At 36.3% G+C, this 21,411-nt stretch overlaps 1 protein-coding gene across 1 annotated transcript in view; it reads left to right on the forward strand.

Annotated features, from left to right (window-relative positions):
• Positions 1-513: 513 nt before the first annotated feature.
• DNM1L (dynamin 1 like) overlaps positions 514-21,411 on the forward strand; it is a gene marked incomplete at its 3' end in the record, with an annotated part of 22,184 nt that continues 1,286 nt past the window's right edge. The window contains exons 1-14 of the mRNA XM_010163584.2: positions 514-658; positions 7,841-7,887; positions 8,962-9,033; positions 9,603-9,689; positions 11,077-11,239; positions 13,071-13,191; positions 13,821-13,952; positions 14,247-14,453; positions 14,649-14,769; positions 16,145-16,300; positions 16,411-16,500; positions 17,497-17,589; positions 19,162-19,218; positions 20,422-20,499. Of these exons, the coding sequence (XP_010161886.2) occupies positions 9,681-9,689; positions 11,077-11,239; positions 13,071-13,191; positions 13,821-13,952; positions 14,247-14,453; positions 14,649-14,769; positions 16,145-16,300; positions 16,411-16,500; positions 17,497-17,589; positions 19,162-19,218; positions 20,422-20,499 (1,227 nt within the window). The remainder of the gene's footprint in view (positions 659-7,840; positions 7,888-8,961; positions 9,034-9,602; positions 9,690-11,076; positions 11,240-13,070; positions 13,192-13,820; positions 13,953-14,246; positions 14,454-14,648; positions 14,770-16,144; positions 16,301-16,410; positions 16,501-17,496; positions 17,590-19,161; positions 19,219-20,421; positions 20,500-21,411) is intronic.

The following is a 21,411-nucleotide window of genomic DNA, read 5'->3' on the forward strand; positions in this document are numbered from 1 at the left end:
GTATTAACAGGGCCAGCCCATGTTAACACTAACACAAAGTTAAATTCCTTAGTCTACAGAGTGAAGTGTTACTGCAAGATGTTAGAAAATGACATAGTGAAAGACAGAGTTTCCTTCTGAGTATTATAAAGAAAAAGACTTTTTTCTTCTCCTAAGATGTTTCTGGAGAGATTAGTATTTGGGGTAGAAAATGTTAAAAAATATATTAATTTTTCTGAAACCTATTAACATGTTTAATTTAGCCTTAATAGGTAGAAAATACATCTATCTACATGGCTTTTAAGTGTCCCAAGCTGGCTTGTACAGTTACTGGTTTATAGCAAACTTGTGTCCTTTAGTGTCTCTGCAGTGTGATACCGCTGTGTTAGATGCAGTGAGTCTGTCAGACGCTCCTTTGGGCAGAGGACAGAATAGAGCGCTGTTTGCAGGAGTGATCAAAGCAAGCTAAAACTAAAATATTACAGCATTTTGATGTTTAAGACAATGACGTAGCTGTATTCTAATTTTCAGAGCAGTGGAAAGAGTTCTGTGTTGGAAAGTCTTGTGGGGAGGGATCTGCTCCCACGAGGTACTGGAGTTGTCACCCGGAGACCTCTTATTCTTCAGTTGGTGCATGTTTCCCCGGAGGATGGTCGGAAAACAGCTGGAGATGAAAATGGTAAGTGTGATCCAAGAGTGTGTTTTTTCCTAGTAGGAAAGAGACTTTTAATCTTTCTTGTTCATTTGACTGAAAAATCAGTTGTAATCTTAAAAGTCAAGAGTGCTTTTTAAAAAAAACTTGCTTGGAAGAAAACACAGCTGTTGTCACATCTGTTTTGTCCATTTAGCAAATGTCAAGAAGTCAAAATCTTTTGGATATTCAAAATGTCTTTAATGTTTTAACCTTTCCTGTTTGTTCTTAGGAAACACTTAGGAGAAAAGCAAGCCAAAGAAGCATTGCCATTATGATAATGATTGTCTAGAGTGTGGAAAACATGATTTTCTTGTGTGTTTTTCTTCTCCTCCTCTTTTGCTATATAAATTTAAGTTTTTTCCTTGAGAGGATGAGTGTGTGGATTTTTAGATGGAGGTTAGGAAATAGGTAAGTTCTGAATAGAGCAGAAGAAGAAATGAAAACAAACTTGTAGTAGATGCAAACAATTTAATGGGCATGTTTTGTAGCTTATAGATGCTACCTTATTTGACTGCACTGAGAGATTCCAAGTGCATCAAGAGCAACACTTTAAATGTTTTGAATCTGTGTAGTTTGAAGCCTATGTCTTCTGTAGTGTATACTATCCTTCAGCAGATCAAGAAAGTAATCTCAGTTGACCCTTGGGAGTTTAAATGCTCATTCTATACTAACTCGTGCTCTTGATCTTATGAAATAGCAGCAGGGGCAAATCTACCTTCTGATCGTAAGATAAGTCTTAGCTATTTTGATGTAGACAGTAAAAAGTATGTGGGCTTTTGATGGCATGATAAACTTGGGGCTATAATTATTAATTCTCATTGTGTTAAATTTGTTTTTAACTTATTTCTAGTAATAGTAACTCAAGGTATCAGAAATTCTTTGTGGTTGTTTGTTTTCATGTAATATTTATAGCCCTTGATTTCTGAAGAACAGTTACTATTCTTGTGCAATTTAAAAGGTTTATGCTTCAATTCTTGTTATTGCTGCAAGCAGAGAACACAATTAGAGTTCATAACAATTAAGAACTTCTAGTGTGCAATCCAGTGTGCTGGATTGTGAGAGATTGTAGGACAGTTCAGGTTGGAAATGATCTCAGGAGATCTCTAGTCCAAGATCCTCCTCCAACTCTGAACTCAAGACCAGGTTGCTCAAGACTTCTTCCAGTTGGGTCTTGAAAACCTCCAAGGGTGGAGAATTCATAGAGTCTCTGAGCAACCTCTTGGAAATGGCACATTTGGTCTCTTTAAATGTGGTTTTATGTTACTTGCATTATGCAGCATATAGTTTCTAGTGCTTTTCAGAATGTTTTGATTCTGATTTGTAGGATAAAATATGGTTTTGTTCTGCTTTGCAACTTTACAGGTATAAAAGATGGTTTTATCATTAAGAGTATTCTGAGTCAAGGCAGAACCCTTCTGTTGTAGGTTGCATTTGATCTGAGGATTCAGATTTAAAATGGGAAAATTATATTATTGCATAAGGATATTAGGCTACATGGCCCATTTAGATCTTGGGGGGAAAATCAATATGTAAGATGTACATGTTATAATCTCTTCTGGATGTTCCTTTGTGACATTGGTCTGTTTGGTAAGAACAGGCAAACCTTCAGGATTTACCAATTGTGTTGGAAATGCCCCTCTTCTTCCTCCACAATTCAGGCAAATTGTGGTCTAAATGGTTTTGTCTCTGATCTGGTTTGGTGTATGTACAGGTTGTGATATTTCATCTGAGAAGATGGGATCAAGTAGCTTGGAAAGAAAATAAAAAATGGCAACCTCTTATCCTGGCTGTGCTGTCTGATACTGTAATGAGTCACTATTCTATTACAGGTCATATTTTTGTTTGTTATGAGGTGGATGTTGAGGTAGGGTTGAATTTGTGTTTGGGATTTCCAAGAGAGAGATCTATGCATAGTCTTGCAGAAAAGGATTTTCTCCAGATGAGGGGTTTCTTGTTTACAAACTGAATATTGGGTAAGAGAATATCAGTCTCGAGATGCTGCTTCCTGAACGTGCTGGTAATGAACTCTGTGTGCACAGATCCTTCTATGCAACTGCCTCTTTGTTTTGCGATTTCTGTTTTGTGATTTGTCACCTTTATCCATGTTAATGCTTGATCCAGATATGTGCTAGTATTGCATAAAAATACATCCATGTAAAAGTAGTACTAGTCTGTGGTTCTTACAGGCTTGAATTTTACTTCTGTCTGAGTGGTTGCATCCAGAAAGCTTCCCTGTACTAGTATTACATATAAATACATCCACGTAAAAGTAGTACTAGTCTGTGGTTCTTACAAGCTTGAATTTTACTTCTGAGTGGTTGCATCCAGAAAGCTTCCCTGTTTTTAACACGAAGCACGTTGGATTGCTCTGGTATTTGTTTAAGCACGGACAACTGCCTTGTCTGTATGACTGTGAAGGAAAAAACTGTGTCTCTCCTATAGCTTAATTTTGACATCTTCTAATGCATGTGAGCTACCGAAGAATATAAGTTCATATGAATTTAGGGGTTTTGGTTGGTTGGTTTTGGGGTTTGCTTGATTGATTGATTTTTTTTTTTTTTTTTTTTTTTTGTGGGGTGGGTTTTGTTTATTTTTTTTATTTGATTCTTAAGAGCACATTGGGAATGATTGTTGAGAGAGAATTGTAGCCAGACATTTGAACTTGTGATGTTCTAACATTTAACATCGGGGAACAGCAGAGATGATCTTTAAAGTCACTGATGAGCTGTGTGATACCCTTATATGGTGGTCACCACAATAAGTCAAGATAGTGAGAAAATAGGAGGGACATGAATTTTCTATTAAGTATTAAGAAGTGTGTTTTCATAACATAATATTTTAGACTGATACATATATTCCACAGAGATGTGTGTGGTTTGATGTGAAGGAAGTGGTCTCATTTTGCTTTTGCTGACTGTTGTTAGCCTCTAGTGATTCAGCACATATGATATGTTTGATGTGGTGATACCATACGGTGGTGTTCTCCTATCAAATTGCAAGAGAAGCACTGTTTACGAGAGAACTGGCCTGGTCTTGTGAATTATTAAATTGGACTTGTAGCTGAGACCTATTCTGGTGGCTTATCCATTTGTTAAGAAATGGAACAGAGGAGGGAACACGTGAATGGTCAATTAGTAAAAGTTTACAGGTTCTTTTTGCTGCCCAAGATAGGGAGCTGCACATTGTTCAAATTCTGAACAGATAGAGTTGATATGAACACAGCAATAATTAATACAGATTTTTTGCTTGCTGAATCAACAGTTTGTCAGCTTTTTCCTCTCGACTGCAAACAGGAATCCCTTATCCCTAGCTCCCAAACAGTGTGGACAGCTTCACTGTACTTAGCTTTGTAGAAGAATGAGAGAAAAAGAGCTTTCACTCAGAAGAGCTTGCCATCTAATTAGCATCAAGGATGGAAAGTTCCAAGGCTGGGAAACATACAGAAGGGATAAGGGATTGGAAGGTGTGCACTTTTTTTTCCCACAAGTTGGAATTATTATTATTTATTTATTTTTTTTAATTTAGAGAAAGAGAGGTAGGAAAGGATGAAGTGTTGGGGGTGGGGGGAAGAGAGAAATAAATCCTTTATGGTGGTAGCCTTTTATGACTCGAACTGCTGCTTTTCTAAGGGAGAAGAGACACATGAATAACTGAAGTCAGTTAGCATTGCACTGTATTTGAGCTTCTTAAAGGAGCATTGCAGTATAGGAGATAACAGGTAACAACTTGGTGGAGGGTAGTCCTGAGAAAAATACCGTATTCATCTCTAGTTTTACAGTATATTGATTAAAGTTTTCAGGTTTCACTCCAAGGTATGAAAAGCCAGAAAAGCAACTAGACTGTTGCTTTATTCAGGAGGTATGTTTTTGAAAGGCAGCATCTCTTTGTTCTTAATAGCTGCTGTTTGAACAATTTCTTAAAATCTGTAATACTTAATTTTATAATGACTGAAATGTCATTTCTGCACACTTTTATCTACTCAGATCTTGAATGCAATCAGGTGATTAAGTCACTTGAAAGTTTTGCCTGAAAAGCTTCTGGAAGGTCACTTAACCGAGGGAAGACTGACTTACCAGTGAAACTAGTGCTAAAAAAACATTCTACATGTAAACCAGAACATTGAGCTGTTGAATGTCAGCTAATTAAAATATTTTCTCCTTGCCTTGAGCATCCTTGCATTTTGAATAATGCAAATTCTTCCTTCTTTCATATAAACTCCTTTGCATTAAATTAGAGCTATTGGAAATTTTTTCCTAAATATTAAAGAAGTGTCAGTACAGACTTCCTCAGAAGAATGGGACAAGTTTCGTGCTGTATAAAATGAAACTTCTAAAAGTTTATACTTTGACCAGATGAGATTTTCTGTATACCTCAGGAGACTGCATTTATTCCTTAACTTTTTTTTTCCTTTTTTATATGCAGCAAGGCTGAGGTTAAGACTGAGCCATTTATCATGGCTTCAATCTTCTCTTGTGTTAAATAAAGCAAAGGAAACTTGTGGCTCGTTAAAGCTTAAAAAATATTTTCCTTTGATCCATAGATGTTAATAAAGTTAAAATGCAATGCCTCTGACTAGAATGCATCTTTTCTTACATGTGTTAAAAAAAGTTAATAATTATACAAAACAATTCTTGATATGTAGAACTAAGCCTAGTACCTAGCTGCAAATTCCTATGCCACCACAAAACCAGTAATTTAAGACTAAAAGTGTGTCCTAGGAGGACATAATCTCCTTAGGAGGGACATATCAGAAGAGTTCTTGGTCCATATCTTTCAAATGCAAGGGCGGCAGTATCTTGCTGTTTCTTTTTCTTGCTGGTTTTATGCCTTTATTTCCTCAGATTCAGTTTTTAAGAGGGGGTGAGTGATACAGTCTTGAAGATATGCTAGTTTCTTGCTGTATTTGCATTTTGCTTTATTTCCTCTGAACTGTGAATAAACTAAACCTGTTTCATAACCTGGAACTAATGAGCCCTTTCATTTTGCACTTATTTTGGAGACTAATACGTAATTTTGCCTATTTACCAACCAAGACAAAAGCTGCCTCCTAACAATGGTTTCTTCAGAGCTCATGTGCCTGCAGAATAGTAAGGAAAAAAGTAGTTTGTTTTATTTTTTTTTTTCCTTGATGGATTCAGTCCATCTAAATCAGTGTATTTCCATTGATAATAAACATTTGACCCACTTGAGCAAGACTTTAAAATAACTCCCCAGAGGTACTAGGCTTTCCAAACTGATTAATTGATTGTTGCTGCATTGCTTGCACTTTGTGCCGAACAGGCATGTGCAAAAAATGTCTTCACCAGTATGTTTTGATTCTTGCACTTCCATGGTGCTGTACTGGCATCACATAAAAGTATAGTGTGTAAACTCATCAACCCTTCAATAAAAAGGTTTTTTTGTAATGGCATTTCCATAAGTATTTTGGGAAAATTGAAAGTTGAGAATGGTGATAGCTAATGTTGTCTCTTCTTAAATCTGTCTCAGAACTACTGTAATTGTTTTTTTTATTTGAGCATTAGAAAGATTGATTGAAACCTCAGATTTCTTTCCCATGCAGTATTACTACTGCCAGTGACATAAAAAATGTTTCCTTACTTTTTCTCATTCTTGCCATGACTAAGTGATGAGAAACATCCTTTGCCAAAGAAGTTCAGCTTTGCAGAACCTAATGGTGCTGTTTCTGTGCTTAGATAAAAATAGTCATCATCAAGTAAACTTTGTCCTATAGAGTATCTGATTAATATGCATAATTTATCAGTGTTTAGTTAATATCTTATTTCTGTGCATATTGTTAATGTTACAGATGCTTATCAGTAGTAGAATAGCATGCACATCTGTCTGCACGCATTTATGATCTTTGTAATACAATCTGGTACAGGAAGTTAATAAAATGATATATTAAATATGATTAAAATTTTTAAACATCATTCAATGCTGTTTCTCTTTAACTGCAGACCCTGCTACATGGAAAAATGCAAGACACCTTTCTAAAGGTTGCCTTTATCCACTTGCTTTTTCTCCCTACACATGAAGTGCATGCTTATATACACTAACCACATACATTTCATGCCACTTTATTGTTGATTACCCTTTTACTTATACACTTTGGCTACTGTGTTGATTGATTATTTTGCTGAGTCTTGTGATCTGGTTATTTTTAGTTTTCTGACCTTACTGCATTAAATGATATGATTTTTTGCTTTTCTTCTGTGCTGTTGCTGCTTCATAGAATTTCCTGCACTTTTAATTCCCAAATCCTTTAAAAAAAAAAATTCTATTGATCAGTATCTTGAAATTCAACTTGAGTGGAAAAAGTATTTTGAAAGATGACTTGATTGTAGGTAAGCAATGTATTCACCAGATTTCTTGTAGACTATTCTTATAGAGCAGATTGCTATATTGGAGATCAGAGGGGAAATGACCACAAACTAAAAATTAGGAATGGAACTTGTCACTAATACTTGGAAATCTGGTTGTGGAAGTGTGAGTATCTCACAGTATGACTCAAACTGCTGCCTGCGCTATGGAGCAGGAATTGACAAAACCTCCTTTACTGTTTCTGGAACTGACCTTGAATAGCCCCCAGGTAATTCTGGACGTTAGTGGTGACTGATAAGAGTCAAGATGTGCTTGACAGATTTGGGAAGAGACATATTCTCCTAAGACTTCGCTGTTATGCAGAATGCTTAGGTATTTTCTGTTTGCTTGGTTTTGGTTCTACAGGTTTTTCTAACTTTTTCTTTCAGCTTTAATATAATCTCACTTGCATTGTAAAAGAAAAGATGCTAAGATCTGGTATTGGTTTTTTTTTCACATTTTGAACCTATTGCTAGTAATTCTTTTGTTTTCTGTTGCAAGCTGATATTTAATGGACTAAACCATTTTCTGAAAAATGGTAGGATAGCTGATTGGGTCAGTCACAATTAAGAAGACAGACCTTGTGTAAGAGAGACAAATTAAAAACAGTAATGAGATGCAACGTTTAAATAAGCAGAATCATAAAGTTATTTCTGCTGAACTATTTAACAGTAGAAAGCAGACTAACTTTTCTCGTGCTGCTTGGAAAAAAAAAGTCACATTGTACTTTTCAACAGAGAGGTTCTTGGAAAAATGTCATTGAAACATCTGCTTCCTCTTCCTCATGTATCAATTGTTTGTTTTCAGAGATAGATGCTGAAGAGTGGGGTAAATTTCTTCACACCAAAAATAAGGTATGTTTACTCTGATGGAGTAGCAGTGTCATAAATTTATTATCATATATGTACTTAATTCTGTAGATCTTCCCTTGGCTTTCACAAAAAGGAGATTGTTCTACCTGCTATACTATATGCCAGAATACTGAAGATTTTGCTCTTTATGAGTAGAAAACTTCTGGAAACACTCTTTTAAACTCAAGACAGAAAGTTTATCAATGATTTTCTGTCATGTGGGTCATTGATTCTCCCAAGTTATTTATCTTAATCCTTTTTGTGTTATTTTATTGATTTTTTTTTTTTGTGCATTGGTGAAATTAGAATGGAAATTGCAAAGACAGGGAAGTATATAATCACAAGTCATTTCAGTCCAGTGAAGAATCAGTTATTTTAAAAATTTATTAGAAAGCCATGAAGATAAAGGAAGAGCCTAATGCTCATCGGGGGAGAAGCAGAAACTGAGAAGACCTAGGACTTCAATAAGATGCACAGTCGTCTTTTTGTTGGCAGATGAATTATTTGTTTATTACTTTAAACTCCTTACCTTCTAATCAGCGTTAGAAGGAAATTGGAGAGGAAGGCAGAGGGAACCTGTGCAAGGGTAGCTCTGTGCAAAGTTACTTTGTATTGGTGGAGGGAGAATGGATTTGACAAGAGTGGAAAAAAATTGAAATGAAACTCTGTCCTTGTTCTTTGTCCTCTTTGAGGTGAGAAGAGGTTCAGATTACATGTTTTTTATTAACTTCAAAGGATTGCAACTAGATTAGAAATGGAATTAGAAATGTTTGACTTCTCTTTAGGTGAACACTATTTTATACCTTGTCTGACATCGATGGGGTGCTAATAACTGCCATCTCACAGTATTAATCAACAGATTAAATACCAAGATTACAATTATGTAATTTTTAGCACTGATGACTGCTGTTCACATTAGTTTAAGGGCTAATAGTCATTCTTATTTGCTCTCACCTTCTGTACATTTAGTTACAGACTTTTTCACTGTCTCTTGGAGAAGAGAGCATTATTTTGCAATTAGGCAAGTGAATGCTGTCCTTAATTTTTTTTTTTTACTTTTTTTTTTCTATATTTCAGATCTATACAGATTTTGACGAAATTCGTCAGGAAATAGAAAATGAAACAGAGAGGATTTCGGGAAATAATAAGGTAAATGTTGCACTGTCCATTTTTGTCTTGCTGTAGATTCTTTTGCTGCTTAAACCTTTCTTAAACAGTTTTGGCAGCTAGAAGTGAAAAGCGTGGAACTATTCTAATGAAGAACACAGTAATACTGCTTGCTATTTTGAGATTATTTTCCACTGTGTTTGTGAGATAAATGACTTCAGCTAAAAGAAAATGCAGAAAATTTCTGTTGCTTTACTTAAAAGCTTCCGTAATAGTAGTGAAAAAAGGAACTTTGAGTTAAACTTGTTTCCATTTTTCCACATACATGGTTTTATGTGTAATTACGACGAGTATTCTATTCTTGCGTATCTATACAGTTACTGAAATATAAAAGCTTTTGTGCATTATATTGAGGGGGGAAAAAGGACTGTTTCCAAAGACAAAGGAATTGGTTGACAGATGTGCTGCCTGGCTGTTTTTCCTCACCAAGTAGTTTTGTGGTCTATGATGGAAGAAAGTTTTTTCTAGTATGAAACTACAGCTTTTGATTTTCTAAAGAGTGCATTTAAATAATCCAGAACAGTGATTAATTTTCAGTAATATATTTCTAGGGCATCAGTCCTGAACCTATTCATCTGAAGATTTTTTCATCTAATGTCGTAAATCTGACTCTTGTGGATTTACCTGGAATGACAAAGGTAAGATGTGGAATGCTTCTCTTCTGACTCATTGTGAACAGCGTGTTTTGTAACAAGGAGTGTATGTTCACTCTTTGGCATTAATCTGTATTGTTAGATAAACAGCTTTCCTCAGGTTAGTTGGTTATATAAATTTGAGATGTCACCATCTTCTGGTGTGAGATTTGTGTTTATGGTGCTCTTCACTGTTCTAAGAGGTGGATCTACTCAGTTTCTTCCTCTTTCTATATACAGCTGAGGGATTGGAAGCATTGTGTGTGCTGCATGTTCTTTTTAATTCAAGAGATAGCACTTGAAGTTTTGAAGTTGTACCTGCAGATAGACAGGTAGTTGAGAAGTTTGACAATGTTTTCCCCATTGCTTCTCCAGAAGTTATGTGTATTTTGTGTAAGAAGTTGTATGAAGTGAGGATACACTAGAAGAAATGTTCACGTCCTGTTTGTTCAGGTTTTGTACTGAATAATTTTCTGTGGCATGAAGATGGCAAGATGACTTCTTTCCCTGCCTATGCACACATACGTATCCCACTCTGACAGTTGTGCAGGTGGCTCTTGGATACCAAGTATTCTTGACAACAGAATCACACAGAATCACAGAATATTAGGGATTGGAAGGGACCTTGAAACATCATCTAGTCCAATCCCCCTGCCAGAGCAGGGACCTAAATGAGATCACACAGGAAGGCGTCCAGGTGGGTTTTGAATGTCTCCAGAGAAGGAGACTCCACAACCTCCCTGGGCAGCCTGTCCCAGGGCTCTGTCACCCTCACTGTAAAGTAGTTTTTTCTCAAGTTTAAGCGGAACCTCCTGTGTTCCAGCTACACTCATTGCCCCTTGTCCTATCATTGGGCATCACTGAGAAGAGTCTGGCTCCATCCTCCTGACATTCACCCTTAACATATTTATAAACATTAATTAGGTCTCCCCTCAGTCTCTTCTCCAAGCTAAAGAGACCCAGCTCCCTCAGCCTTTCCTCATAAGGGAGATGCTCCACTCCCTTAATCATCTTGGTGGCTCTGTGCTGGACTCTCTCAAGGAGTTCCCTGTCCTTCCTGAACTGTGGGGCCCAGAACTGGACACAATATTCCAGATGCGGCCTCTCCAGGGCAGAGTAGAGGGGGAGGAGAACCTCTCTTGACCTACTAACCACACCCCTTCTAATGCACCCCAATGAAATAATTTGAATTTATTCTTATTTCTATAAGAGTGCTTTTGATTTTTATACCTTTCAAGATCTTCCTTTTCTTTCATGTTTGTTTGTGAATGGGGAAGGAAAGGGCTGGAAAACTTTATCTTATACCATGGTATAGGGTATGAACTTGCAATGAGTGATCTCACGCAGGCATAAATGTACAATATTGAACAGTTCTGTGTTGTTTTATCTCTAGGTGCCTGTTGGTGATCAGCCTAAGGATATTGAACTTCAAATAAGAGAGCTAATCCTTCAATTCATCAGCAACCCAAATTCAATTATTCTGGCAGTCACAGCTGCTAACACAGACATGGCCACTTCAGAAGCTCTTAAAATTGCACGGGAGGTGGATCCAGATGGTAAGCAGCAAGAAAAACTAGATCCTGTAATTCAGCTTCTTTTTTTTAATTAAATCCTAAAATAAAACTGAAAAAACCCCAAATGTCACTGCATTTCCTAGAAAATACAATTATTATACTTCCTGCTGCAGTCTCTGCAACTCAGAGAATGCTGTGAGGAATTAATATCTAATAGATTTCTGGCTGGCAAACAGGCCAGATAACTCTTTTTGTAGTCACAGGAGCCACTTCTGTTTCCAGAGCAGCAAAATAGCATTACAGAATGTTGGGGGTTTGAGATTTTCAGTAGTTTACAGTGGTCTGTTAGGGTGACTTCATACTTTATTGTCCAATGTTGTTTCTTTTAGTAGAGAAAATATGCCATCCTGCAGCTAGTAATTGACTGTCTAGCTGTTAGTTTAGGGACTTCTACTAAGAAAAAAAAATAGTATGTACTGTCAGTATCCATTTTGGTGCCCTGCATTTATGTGACAGAACTGACTAATTTGATTTAATCTAAAAAGGGGATTATAATTTTATATTTACCTAATGACTTTGAAACAGATCTGAAGCTACTGGGTACCTGCTTCTTGTGTGTTGAAAGTGCTCTTAGTACCACTGACTAATAAATGGCACTGTGTGATTTGAAAGAATATGCAAAAGTATACTCTAAACATAGATAAAGTCTGCTTTGGCCTGTCTGCCTCAGCCTTTATGGGTTCCACAGCCACATAACCTTGAGGGAGATCATCTTCTCCTGGCAGCCTTCTCAGTCAGATTGTTCTGGTTCAAGGCAGCAGACCCTTTCATTTTCATTCACCCCATAAAAATGCTCAGCTGTGATTTCTGGATCACTTCCCAAAATTCTAAATCTTAAAGATGGAGTAGCAGCTCATGTTGCAGGTTCTGTAGGAATAATGGTATGTAATGAGCACCTGAAGTACTAAAGAATGTAGACTCTGACTTGCATTCATCTGAAAGTTTCAGGAGCTGAGGTATTTTGCTGAGGTAGTGGTTTATTTTTAGACTTGAAAGGTGTGTTATATTTTAAAGAAAAATTTCTTGCCATGTTTTTTTTTCAGACCCAACAGCCTGGGAAATATTAAGGTCTCAGACAAATCCTGTGCATGTTAGCCTACCTGTTTAGATGTGCAATATTTACCTAGTTAATGACTTTAGGTTGCTCTTTTCTCCAGAGTGTCCAATATGAAGTTAAGTATTAATTAAAAAAAACCTGCAGACACATATTCAATAAAAATCTGTTTCATTAGCAAAATGAAATCCCCTAATGCTTCTTCAGTGGATGGATTTCAAACTACTCAATCTCTTGGAGCTTTCAGCTATATATTTGATGTGCTATGCTGGAAGTGGGCCTGTTGCCTCCTTTAGCAGCTTCTCCATTGGGGAGTGGTATTTCAAATATAGTTCCAAACAGATTGCTGTTAATTTTGGTCCTACATATACGCTAGAAATAAGTTCAGTCCACTCACACCTGCGAGTCCCCTGCCTGCCTTACTTAGTCTTCTCCACAAGTGCTTAGTAACACCTCTAACCTCAGGTAGTGTGCAAGAATGTATGTTGTTATCAGTAATGACTATAATTTCAAACTGCATGGTGCCTAAACCTTTTTATTTGACCAGATCTGTGTGGGAAGTAGTACCTTCCAAATATTTTCTTATACTCCTGTTAGTAAGGGGCTCCAGATAGTCTAACACCACGTGTTCTTGCGCTAGTCTCTGCTGGTCTGCAGTATTAAGCTTCATGCAACTGTCCGAAGAACTTTTTAGATTATCAGTTTTAGCTATGATAGTCAAGACAAAACATCCCTGTGAATGAGTTTTCCTTTTGGTAGGTCGAAGAACTCTTGCTGTTATCACAAAGCTGGATCTCATGGATGCTGGTACTGATGCTATGGATGTGCTCATGGGAAGAGTAATTCCGGTCAAACTTGGCATCATTGGAGTAGTGAACAGGTCTGTCTGGGCACATTGATGCTGTTCTTAAAATGATATTAATATTAAGTAATTCTTAACCATGAATATTATTGGCATAGTAAGGGGATTTGATGTTGAAATAAACTTCTGAATACCCAAGTGAGAAGCTTGTTGCTCACTTTTCAAAAGCCTGTCTGTCCTTCTTCTGCTCAACCAACTGCTAATTTAGAAAGCAGTAGGGACATCTCTTCTCAGTAGTGTCGCCTCTTGTTTTTACTATTGTTTTTTAGTTTGAGGGCTGCTTCTGGTCAGCTGTTCACATTAGTGTTGATCCAGTACAGATCTTGTATATATTAGTGTTAATCTAGTGCTAGCTACATATGCCTATAGCACTGTTTGCTTTAATTTTTGCATTAGCTAGGTGAAATCTCATGCAGTTTTGATAAGTGTTGCTTAGTCTGTGTACAGCTGCTACCCATACTGATTTGTTGACTATGCTGTGTAGAACAACAAATAAAACTCTTTATTGTGTAAGGAAGATGAATTATGTGTGTAAAGCAAAAGCCAGCTGTTCAGATGTCCTGTTCAGAAAAACAGAAGTGTAACTTATTTTTACTTTTCTATTTTTCATTTATTAACTAGTGTGTAACTCTGCCTTTTAACTTCAGGAGTCAGTTGGATATTAACAATAAGAAGAGTGTAGCTGATTCCATTCGTGATGAGTATGGTTTTCTTCAAAAGAAGTATCCTTCCCTAGCTAATCGAAATGGAACCAAATATCTTGCTAGAACACTGAACAGGTAGTACATATTATGTAAAATAAAAGAAAAAAAATGTGTGGTTTTAAAGATAATTTAAGATAAAAATTGCTGTGTTAGAATACATTTGTTTTTAACTTTCCTTTCTCTTCTGGTGCTGTACAGTGATATATTAAGGAAAGCTTGGGTTCCAAATTCAGTTGCTGAATTTACTGTAATTTTCCTGAGTAAATGTTTTCCTTAGGTGATTATTTTCTATCTCTTCTCTGTTTTGATGGAGATGATAAAACTGAAACTTTTCCTCCTTTCTAATGAGGGACTGTTTTCTATTTTTAGACTACTGATGCATCATATCAGGGATTGCTTGCCAGAATTGAAAACCAGAATTAATGTCTTAGCTGCTCAGTACCAGTCTCTACTAAACAGCTACGGGGAACCTGTTGAGGACAAAAGTGCCACTTTATTGCAGCTTATTACCAAATTTGCCACAGAATATTGTAACACTATTGAAGGAACAGCAAAATACATAGAGACTTCAGAGCTGTAAGTACCAGATCGTTTTCCAGAATATTGACTGAGCAGTTAGATCAACCCAGTGGCTCTTGCTGGCTTTCATTGGCAGTAGTACTACACTGAAGCGTAACATACTCAAAAATGTTTGAATCCAAGTAACTGTAAAAAATGTAATCAGAGCTTTTTGTTTGTTTGCTACTTCAGCTGGTTTTTTTATTCTTTCAGATGTGGTGGAGCCAGAATCTGTTACATTTTTCATGAGACCTTTGGAAGAACTTTAGAATCTGTTGACCCGCTGGGTGGCCTTAACACAATTGATATTCTGACTGCCATTAGAAACGCTACTGTGAGTGTTCTTCTGTATTTCTAAGCCTTGTTATGATACGTTGGAATCAAAGATGAGGTTTCAACAAATTTATGCTCCTTCAATCCTGTGAGTTAATGATCTCAGCTGAATGCATTAATATGAAGAGGTTGAATTCTGCATTTTGGTATTTTACGTGAAAAAAAATATCCAAACTTACAGCTGTTATCTATTATGTAGTGAATTCAAGGTGAATGTTTACATCTCATTACTGTTACTTATAGGCTGAAATAAAGCTCAGGCCCAGCTTTGGCAACCCTATGCTGAAGCTGCTATTATTACAGAAGTGATGATGGAAGACTGCCTCTGCATTTCTTTTGCATTAAGCACTTCTGTTAGTTATGAAGGCTCAGTCTGAGATGCATGGGCTAGGACATAGATACTTCAATTCTGTATCAGGGACACAGCTCTTCAGTGGTTCAGTGTTTATGTGACAGATTGGGTGTCTTATAACATGGGAGTTGGTATTGCTAAGAATTTATAGAGTAAGTTCACTTTTGAATTTTGCAGTATATAAAATGTTTTATTCTTAAAGCTTGACTTTGGATGTCAAATATAGAGGTCTGCTTTTTGTACTGTGTTCTGTTGGATGTGGAGAGACTGTTGGGTTTCTACATGGTCAATAATTACTCAAACTTGGAGTGCATGAGGTGCTCTGCAGCAATGATCTGTGTGCCTGCTCTTATCCTTCTGCAACTGTAAAACGTAAACCAGCATTTAGTAATGGGAGAGATGTCTTGCTAAGTGACATATCACATCTTTGTGTTTATAAAGCTCATTTAGTTTTTTGAAAAAGGAAATTTCAGGTAAAAAAATGTTTCATGTATAGCTAAGTTTTGATCTGCATGGTCATAAATCAAATTATCCTGAACACTGTAAATCAGTGACACTGTATTATGATTATACTGAACAGAAAACCAAGCTATTTTGCAGTAAGAATTGTATTCTCTGGACTGTCAAACAAAGAATGGTAACTTTTCTCTCTAAAGCTAGGAAAATAATGTCTTTGCCTTTATAATAAATTTCATTTCAACTTGGATCCACAAATGTGAAAAAAAAACTGTTCATAGTTGTAAGCCTTGAGTGACATTAGTAGGTAGAAATCTTCAAGATTCTATAAGGATGCTGGTTAATCATTATTTAACACGGAGTTCGTCTTAAAGGTAATAACTTAATATTATATAGCTTTTATATTTAAATACTCTTGCAACATATCTTATTCTTAAGACCCGTTCTGAGTGTTCTTTTGGGTGTGAGCACTGTGACCTGATTTATTCTGGGCTTCATCAGATACTACTTAGAAATGCATATTGTTTTAATACACAGTTTAGCAGCTTTTTGCCTCTTTTTGAACTAGGGTCCCCGTCCTGCCTTGTTTGTTCCTGAAGTTTCATTTGAATTGCTGGTAAAAAGGCAAATCAAACGTTTAGAAGAACCTAGTTTGCGCTGTGTGGAGCTGGTTCATGAAGAAATGCAGAGGATTATCCAACATTGTAGCAATTACAGTACACAGGTAAAAATGCATGGTTTAGAATTATGTTTGTAATTATCAGGCTTTTTTTTCCTCCCACTTCCCTAAAAAATTCTGGAAGCGTCGTCAGTAAATTTTTGTTTTGTTTTTAGGAATTATTGAGGTTTCCTAAACTGCATGATGCCATAGTTGAAGTAGTAACCTGTCTTCTGCGTAGAAGACTTCCTGTCACAAATGAAATGGTAATTTTTCCATCTACTATAATTTTGAGGGGAAAAGTATGTGTTTTCTGAACTCTTCTTGATGCTTCTATATGCTCTGTAATGGCAGGAACCCAAATTATTAAAGGAATCTTAACTTACGTTTGTGAAATAGCTAGGTATTTAATATCTACATGGTTTGAAATGTCTTCATTAGTAGACAGATACTTAAAAAACAAAGAGTTGGAGGGAACCCTCTTCAGCTTATTGTCTCCTATGTTTCAGTTTCCCAAAAAGAATTTTACTAAAACTTGGACTGAACATCTCCTTGTCTTTCTGATTTAGGTGTATTTCTCTCCACTGTAACAGAGGCTGTATATTTACTGTAGAGTTCAGGATGCAGTGATGAAAATTAAATTATAGTTCTTACTCTGTGCGTTTTGGAGAGAAAATCAAGGCAAAATGTTGATTTTGCTTGTAATGCCCTTTAGCTAGTGAGAACTAAAAAGTCAACATCTAGCTTTGAGTAAATAGGTTTTTATATTAAAGTCTGCTTTGGGCTGCTCATTGGAGAGGAAACAGTGTTTCAGTTACTGACTCTCCATATGTTTGATGTGAAAAGCAAAAATTGTTCTGTATGCTCAGTGTCCTCTCTAGTGAGCTGTCTCTTGCTGGTTCAAATCTAAGTGGCTTATGGCTGAAGGTTGACTGTATAACTCACTGCATTACCATATAGCTTACGTCCATTAAATTGCTGAGTTTTGTTTATTTATTTATTGGTGGAGAGGGGTTAGCTTGATGAAGCTAACAAGTTAAACTGATGTAACTTCCAAAATGGCTTAAGGTCTGAATGTGCAATGAATGAATGAATTCCCTTCATGCCTTCTGGATCAGAACTTTAATGCGTTTGGAGCCGTAAGAATGGTCTTTTGCTATGGACAGTTAGACTACGCTTTCCAGCATTGTAGGTCGTTCCTCTTCACTGGCAGTACATTTACTCACTGATTTTTTTTAACTGTCAATAACATTGCATTGCAGGTTCATAATCTGGTGGCCATTGAGTTAGCTTATATCAATACCAAACATCCAGACTTTGCTGATGCCTGTGGTTTAATGAATAACAACATAGAGGTAAGAAAATGCATTCTCTTACAAAGTCTTTTGACAGCTTTAAATGAGAGCCTAAATAATTGGTAAAAGAACAAATGCTTCAGTTTCTTTCATTGAAGCACAGTTCTACGTTTTGAAGTATAAAAATGTGATACATAACAAATATGGTGTATACTCTTATCTTGTGATCTGTTGATTTGTTAGATTTATATTGAGTATTACATTCAGGAACAGTGGTTGATATTTCACTGAAAACAATTCTGCCTGTATTTCTCTCTGGAAAATAAGATGGGAACCCAATCGAGTATTGGCTATTAAATGAAATTTTTGGAAGAGAGACTTTAAATAGATAGTTGTGAAATACTCTTTAATATTGAAGTAACTGCATTTTGTCTCTGACAGAACGTATCAATAGCTACAATGTTCCTCTCATTCATGAAATCATAACACAAATACTGTTTCCTCTGTCCGGGTTCTAATTCTGTTCTGCTCCCTTTCGTCATTTTTCTGGAATCTCTGTGTTACCACACTTCAGTCTCTCTAAGACAATTTTCTCCATCAATCTCCCATAAGCCTTTTACAATTTCAGTAGTCTTTCTGTTTTTCAAGCCCAGCTTTGGTAATACTTGTTGCTGTCATCATCCTATAAAAGCAGTTGTTCTACAACTGCTCAGTTCTTTCTTGCAATCTGATTTTGTTGCAGTACTTCAGCCATCAGGCTAAGAGAGCCATCACTAATATTCTTGTGTTCCTGTGCTTATCCAACACATTCTTTCCTAGTACTGTTCTTTTTTTAAATGCTTATAATTTCTGCTCTTTAGTTCTAGGTTTTTACTTTCTCCTATACATAAATTTTGTATTGACTGGGTATGCGATTGAATTTGCCTTGGTAGACTGCTCTTGAATCTAGTTCAGAAACAATGTGTGTGCAAACTGCTGTGAGTACAAAAATTAGGACTTTGTGAAGTTGAACATCAGAGATTATTGTATTATCATGTGTTACTTAAACAAGTTCTTTCCCAACATTTTCCTGAACAGGACCTTGACATTTTTGAAGAAACAGAGCACGTAAAACATTTTATCCTTATTCACTGGACAGTCAGTTCTTAATTTCAAGAAAAATCAGATCGATCTATCTATCGATCTTTGTCCTGATTGCTTCAAATTCTGTTTTGCCATAAAGTGAATTCTGCCTCCTTCTTCTTCCCTTTGGGCTAATCATAGGTAACCCTGCTGGCCACAGAATCAAATCCTTTTGGATTACTTTGAAGATTTAAAGCTTAATGAGGGCTGTAGGGTATCTATGCTGAGCCAAACTGTTGATCTTGTTTTTTAAAGGCTCTAGTTTTGATTTTGGAGTGTGTTGCAAAAAGTTTTGCAAACATTTTTATATTGAGAATTTACTTTTGACCAGGTAGTTTTATGCAAATAATTGAGTTTTTCATAAAATCATAGTATGACTACATAACGCTGGATGAGATGAAATTACTAGTGTTTGTCTCTAAAATGTAAGTCATCTGTAAAATATGAATCTTGCATGTGTGTTGATACAGAATAATACATAATTGAGGTCTTGCCGGATTGTTTTTAAAGGAACAAAGGCGTAACAGGTTAGCCCGGGAATTGCCTTCTGCTGTGCCACGAGAGAAGGTAAGTAAATGTTGATCTTTATTCATTTGAAGTTTGAAGTTTATTCATTTCAAGTGCATTCTTTGATCCAATGTAAGTATTGGAAACTTTGATATGCTGCCCTGGTAACAGTCTTGGGAGCTTCCAGGTATTGACTTTTTTCTTTCAACTTCGTAAAAGGGAAGTTGAATGTTATTTTCTTCTTCTTCCAAAGATGCAACTTTTGTCTGATTTTTCTGAAGACTTGCCTATAAATTTACATTAATATTACACTTATCAATTTAATGTCATCTGAGGTAAGGCTTAAAATGCCTGCAGATGTTAAAGACAGAGTCAGAATTTGCATGCATAAACTGATGACTGAGACACACTGATTTCAAAAGATAAACCAGTGATTTAAAATATTCATTGTGCCAACATAGTGACTTGGTGGTTGGTTTTTTTTTTTAAGTCACTCTTAAAACTGCAGTTTACTGCAGTCTTGCTTTCTTTGGGAGAAGTTGGTGGAGGTGATGTTTTCAGTTGCTCATCCTAATCCAGTCATGTATTCTGTCTCTGGAGCTTGCTTAGTTTTACCAGGCTTATGGATTAGTTCAATGACAAGTAAGTATATGGTGGAAGAACCAAGTGTCATGGAAAACATTGCCTGGCTGTAGAAATTAATGGCTTGACAATCAGCCAGAATTTTTGACAATTAGGTATTTAATATTGTGTGAAATATTTAGAATCCAAATACGCAGAATATAATTTAAGCTCCTCACAGGTTGTAACAGGAGTTACTACAGCTGACAGAAATTGGTTGATTACGTTTGTTAGCTTAAAAAGTGAAATAAAGTCCCAGAATGGATCTAACATTACTGCCTTTAAGCAGTAGAAGCCAGCTGATGGATGAATTTAAGGTAGCTATCTAGAGATTGCTTTCAGTGCCCTTTGATCCTTCTTTTTATTGACTTCATATTTGTATCATCAGTATAGGAGCTGAAGTGAAATTGAAGGCCGGATAAGCCAAAAGTCTCTTAACTGTCTTGGAGATGCTTTTTTTTTTTTTTCCGTTTCTTTCTGCTTATATTACTGTTTGCTTGCAAATTTAGAAAATTTCTTTTCTGGATTTTTAAAGATGTTAGTTAGAGGTAAAAGTGTATGACATTTGCTAGGTAGATTTGGTGGTCTTCAGTTGAAATTTTTTTTTTTCCCCCCTTCTTCCTGCAATTTTACCTTCCTTAGTCTACTAAAGCTCCAGGTGCATTGACTCCTGCTTCCCAGGAGACTGTTACTGCTGCTTCTGCTGAGGCTGATGGCAAGGTCTGTCTTGACTTTTTCCTATAAGCACTGCATGCATATTTCTGTTGTGGTGCACTGCAGATAGTACAGAAAGCAGTTTGTATATGTAGTGCCCTGTCACTGCCACAGTATGCCCTACAGATGATAGTCTGCTTGGCATTACTGATTTTAATATGTGCAGTGGCAGGTAAAGATACAACATTAGGTGGCATAGTCACTGCTTTCTGTTTCACCTCTTGGTTGCAATATATTGTGGTGCAAGTATGCAGCATAATTTGCCTCAAACTGTAGTCAATAGAGTGTTTGGTTGTAACAGTATTATAATTAAGTGTTCAGCATGGTTGTTAAACTGCATGTTTTTAATGTGTTGACAGTTAAAGAAGGAGGACAGAAGATAAGCTAAAAATGTGAGTTTCCTGCTTCCTGCAGGGAATCTTTATAGGCTTTGTTCAAACTGAACCTCACATAATTGTTCAATCCCTGGTTTACTTATATTTGTGAAATGTGTTCTGCAGTGTTTTTTTACAATTTAGGTGTGCTGTCTCTCGTCTATAATAACAGCTCATTACTGTAAAGACTTTTTTGCTAATTGCTTTCATTTGGAGTCAGAAAAGATGGGTAGTTACAAGTTTGTATATTAAGAGTACCAAGAGGACTCAGGCTTTCTGCTTCATTGCATGTGCACATTCAGCTTCTAGTGCAAAGCTGCCATTTCTGTCCTGGACAAAGTAGTTAAAGTAAAAATCTAGTCAGTAGCAGAATTTTAACTATTATTTTTGTCAGAGTTCTAGAAGTTCTGATGTGCTGTAAACATTAAAAAGAAAACAAGAACTACTGTGAGGATACTGTTGTGATGCACAAAGTTGCAGGAAGCTGACAAATTTGGTTTAATTTGTGTTTCCTCTAAAACCTGTCCCTTATTAGATGGTAAAT

The sequence above is a fragment of the Antrostomus carolinensis genome, unplaced genomic scaffold, assembly GCF_000700745.2.
Source record: "Antrostomus carolinensis isolate BGI_N321 unplaced genomic scaffold, ASM70074v2 scaffold16412, whole genome shotgun sequence".
NCBI lineage: Eukaryota > Metazoa > Chordata > Aves > Caprimulgiformes > Caprimulgidae > Antrostomus > Antrostomus carolinensis.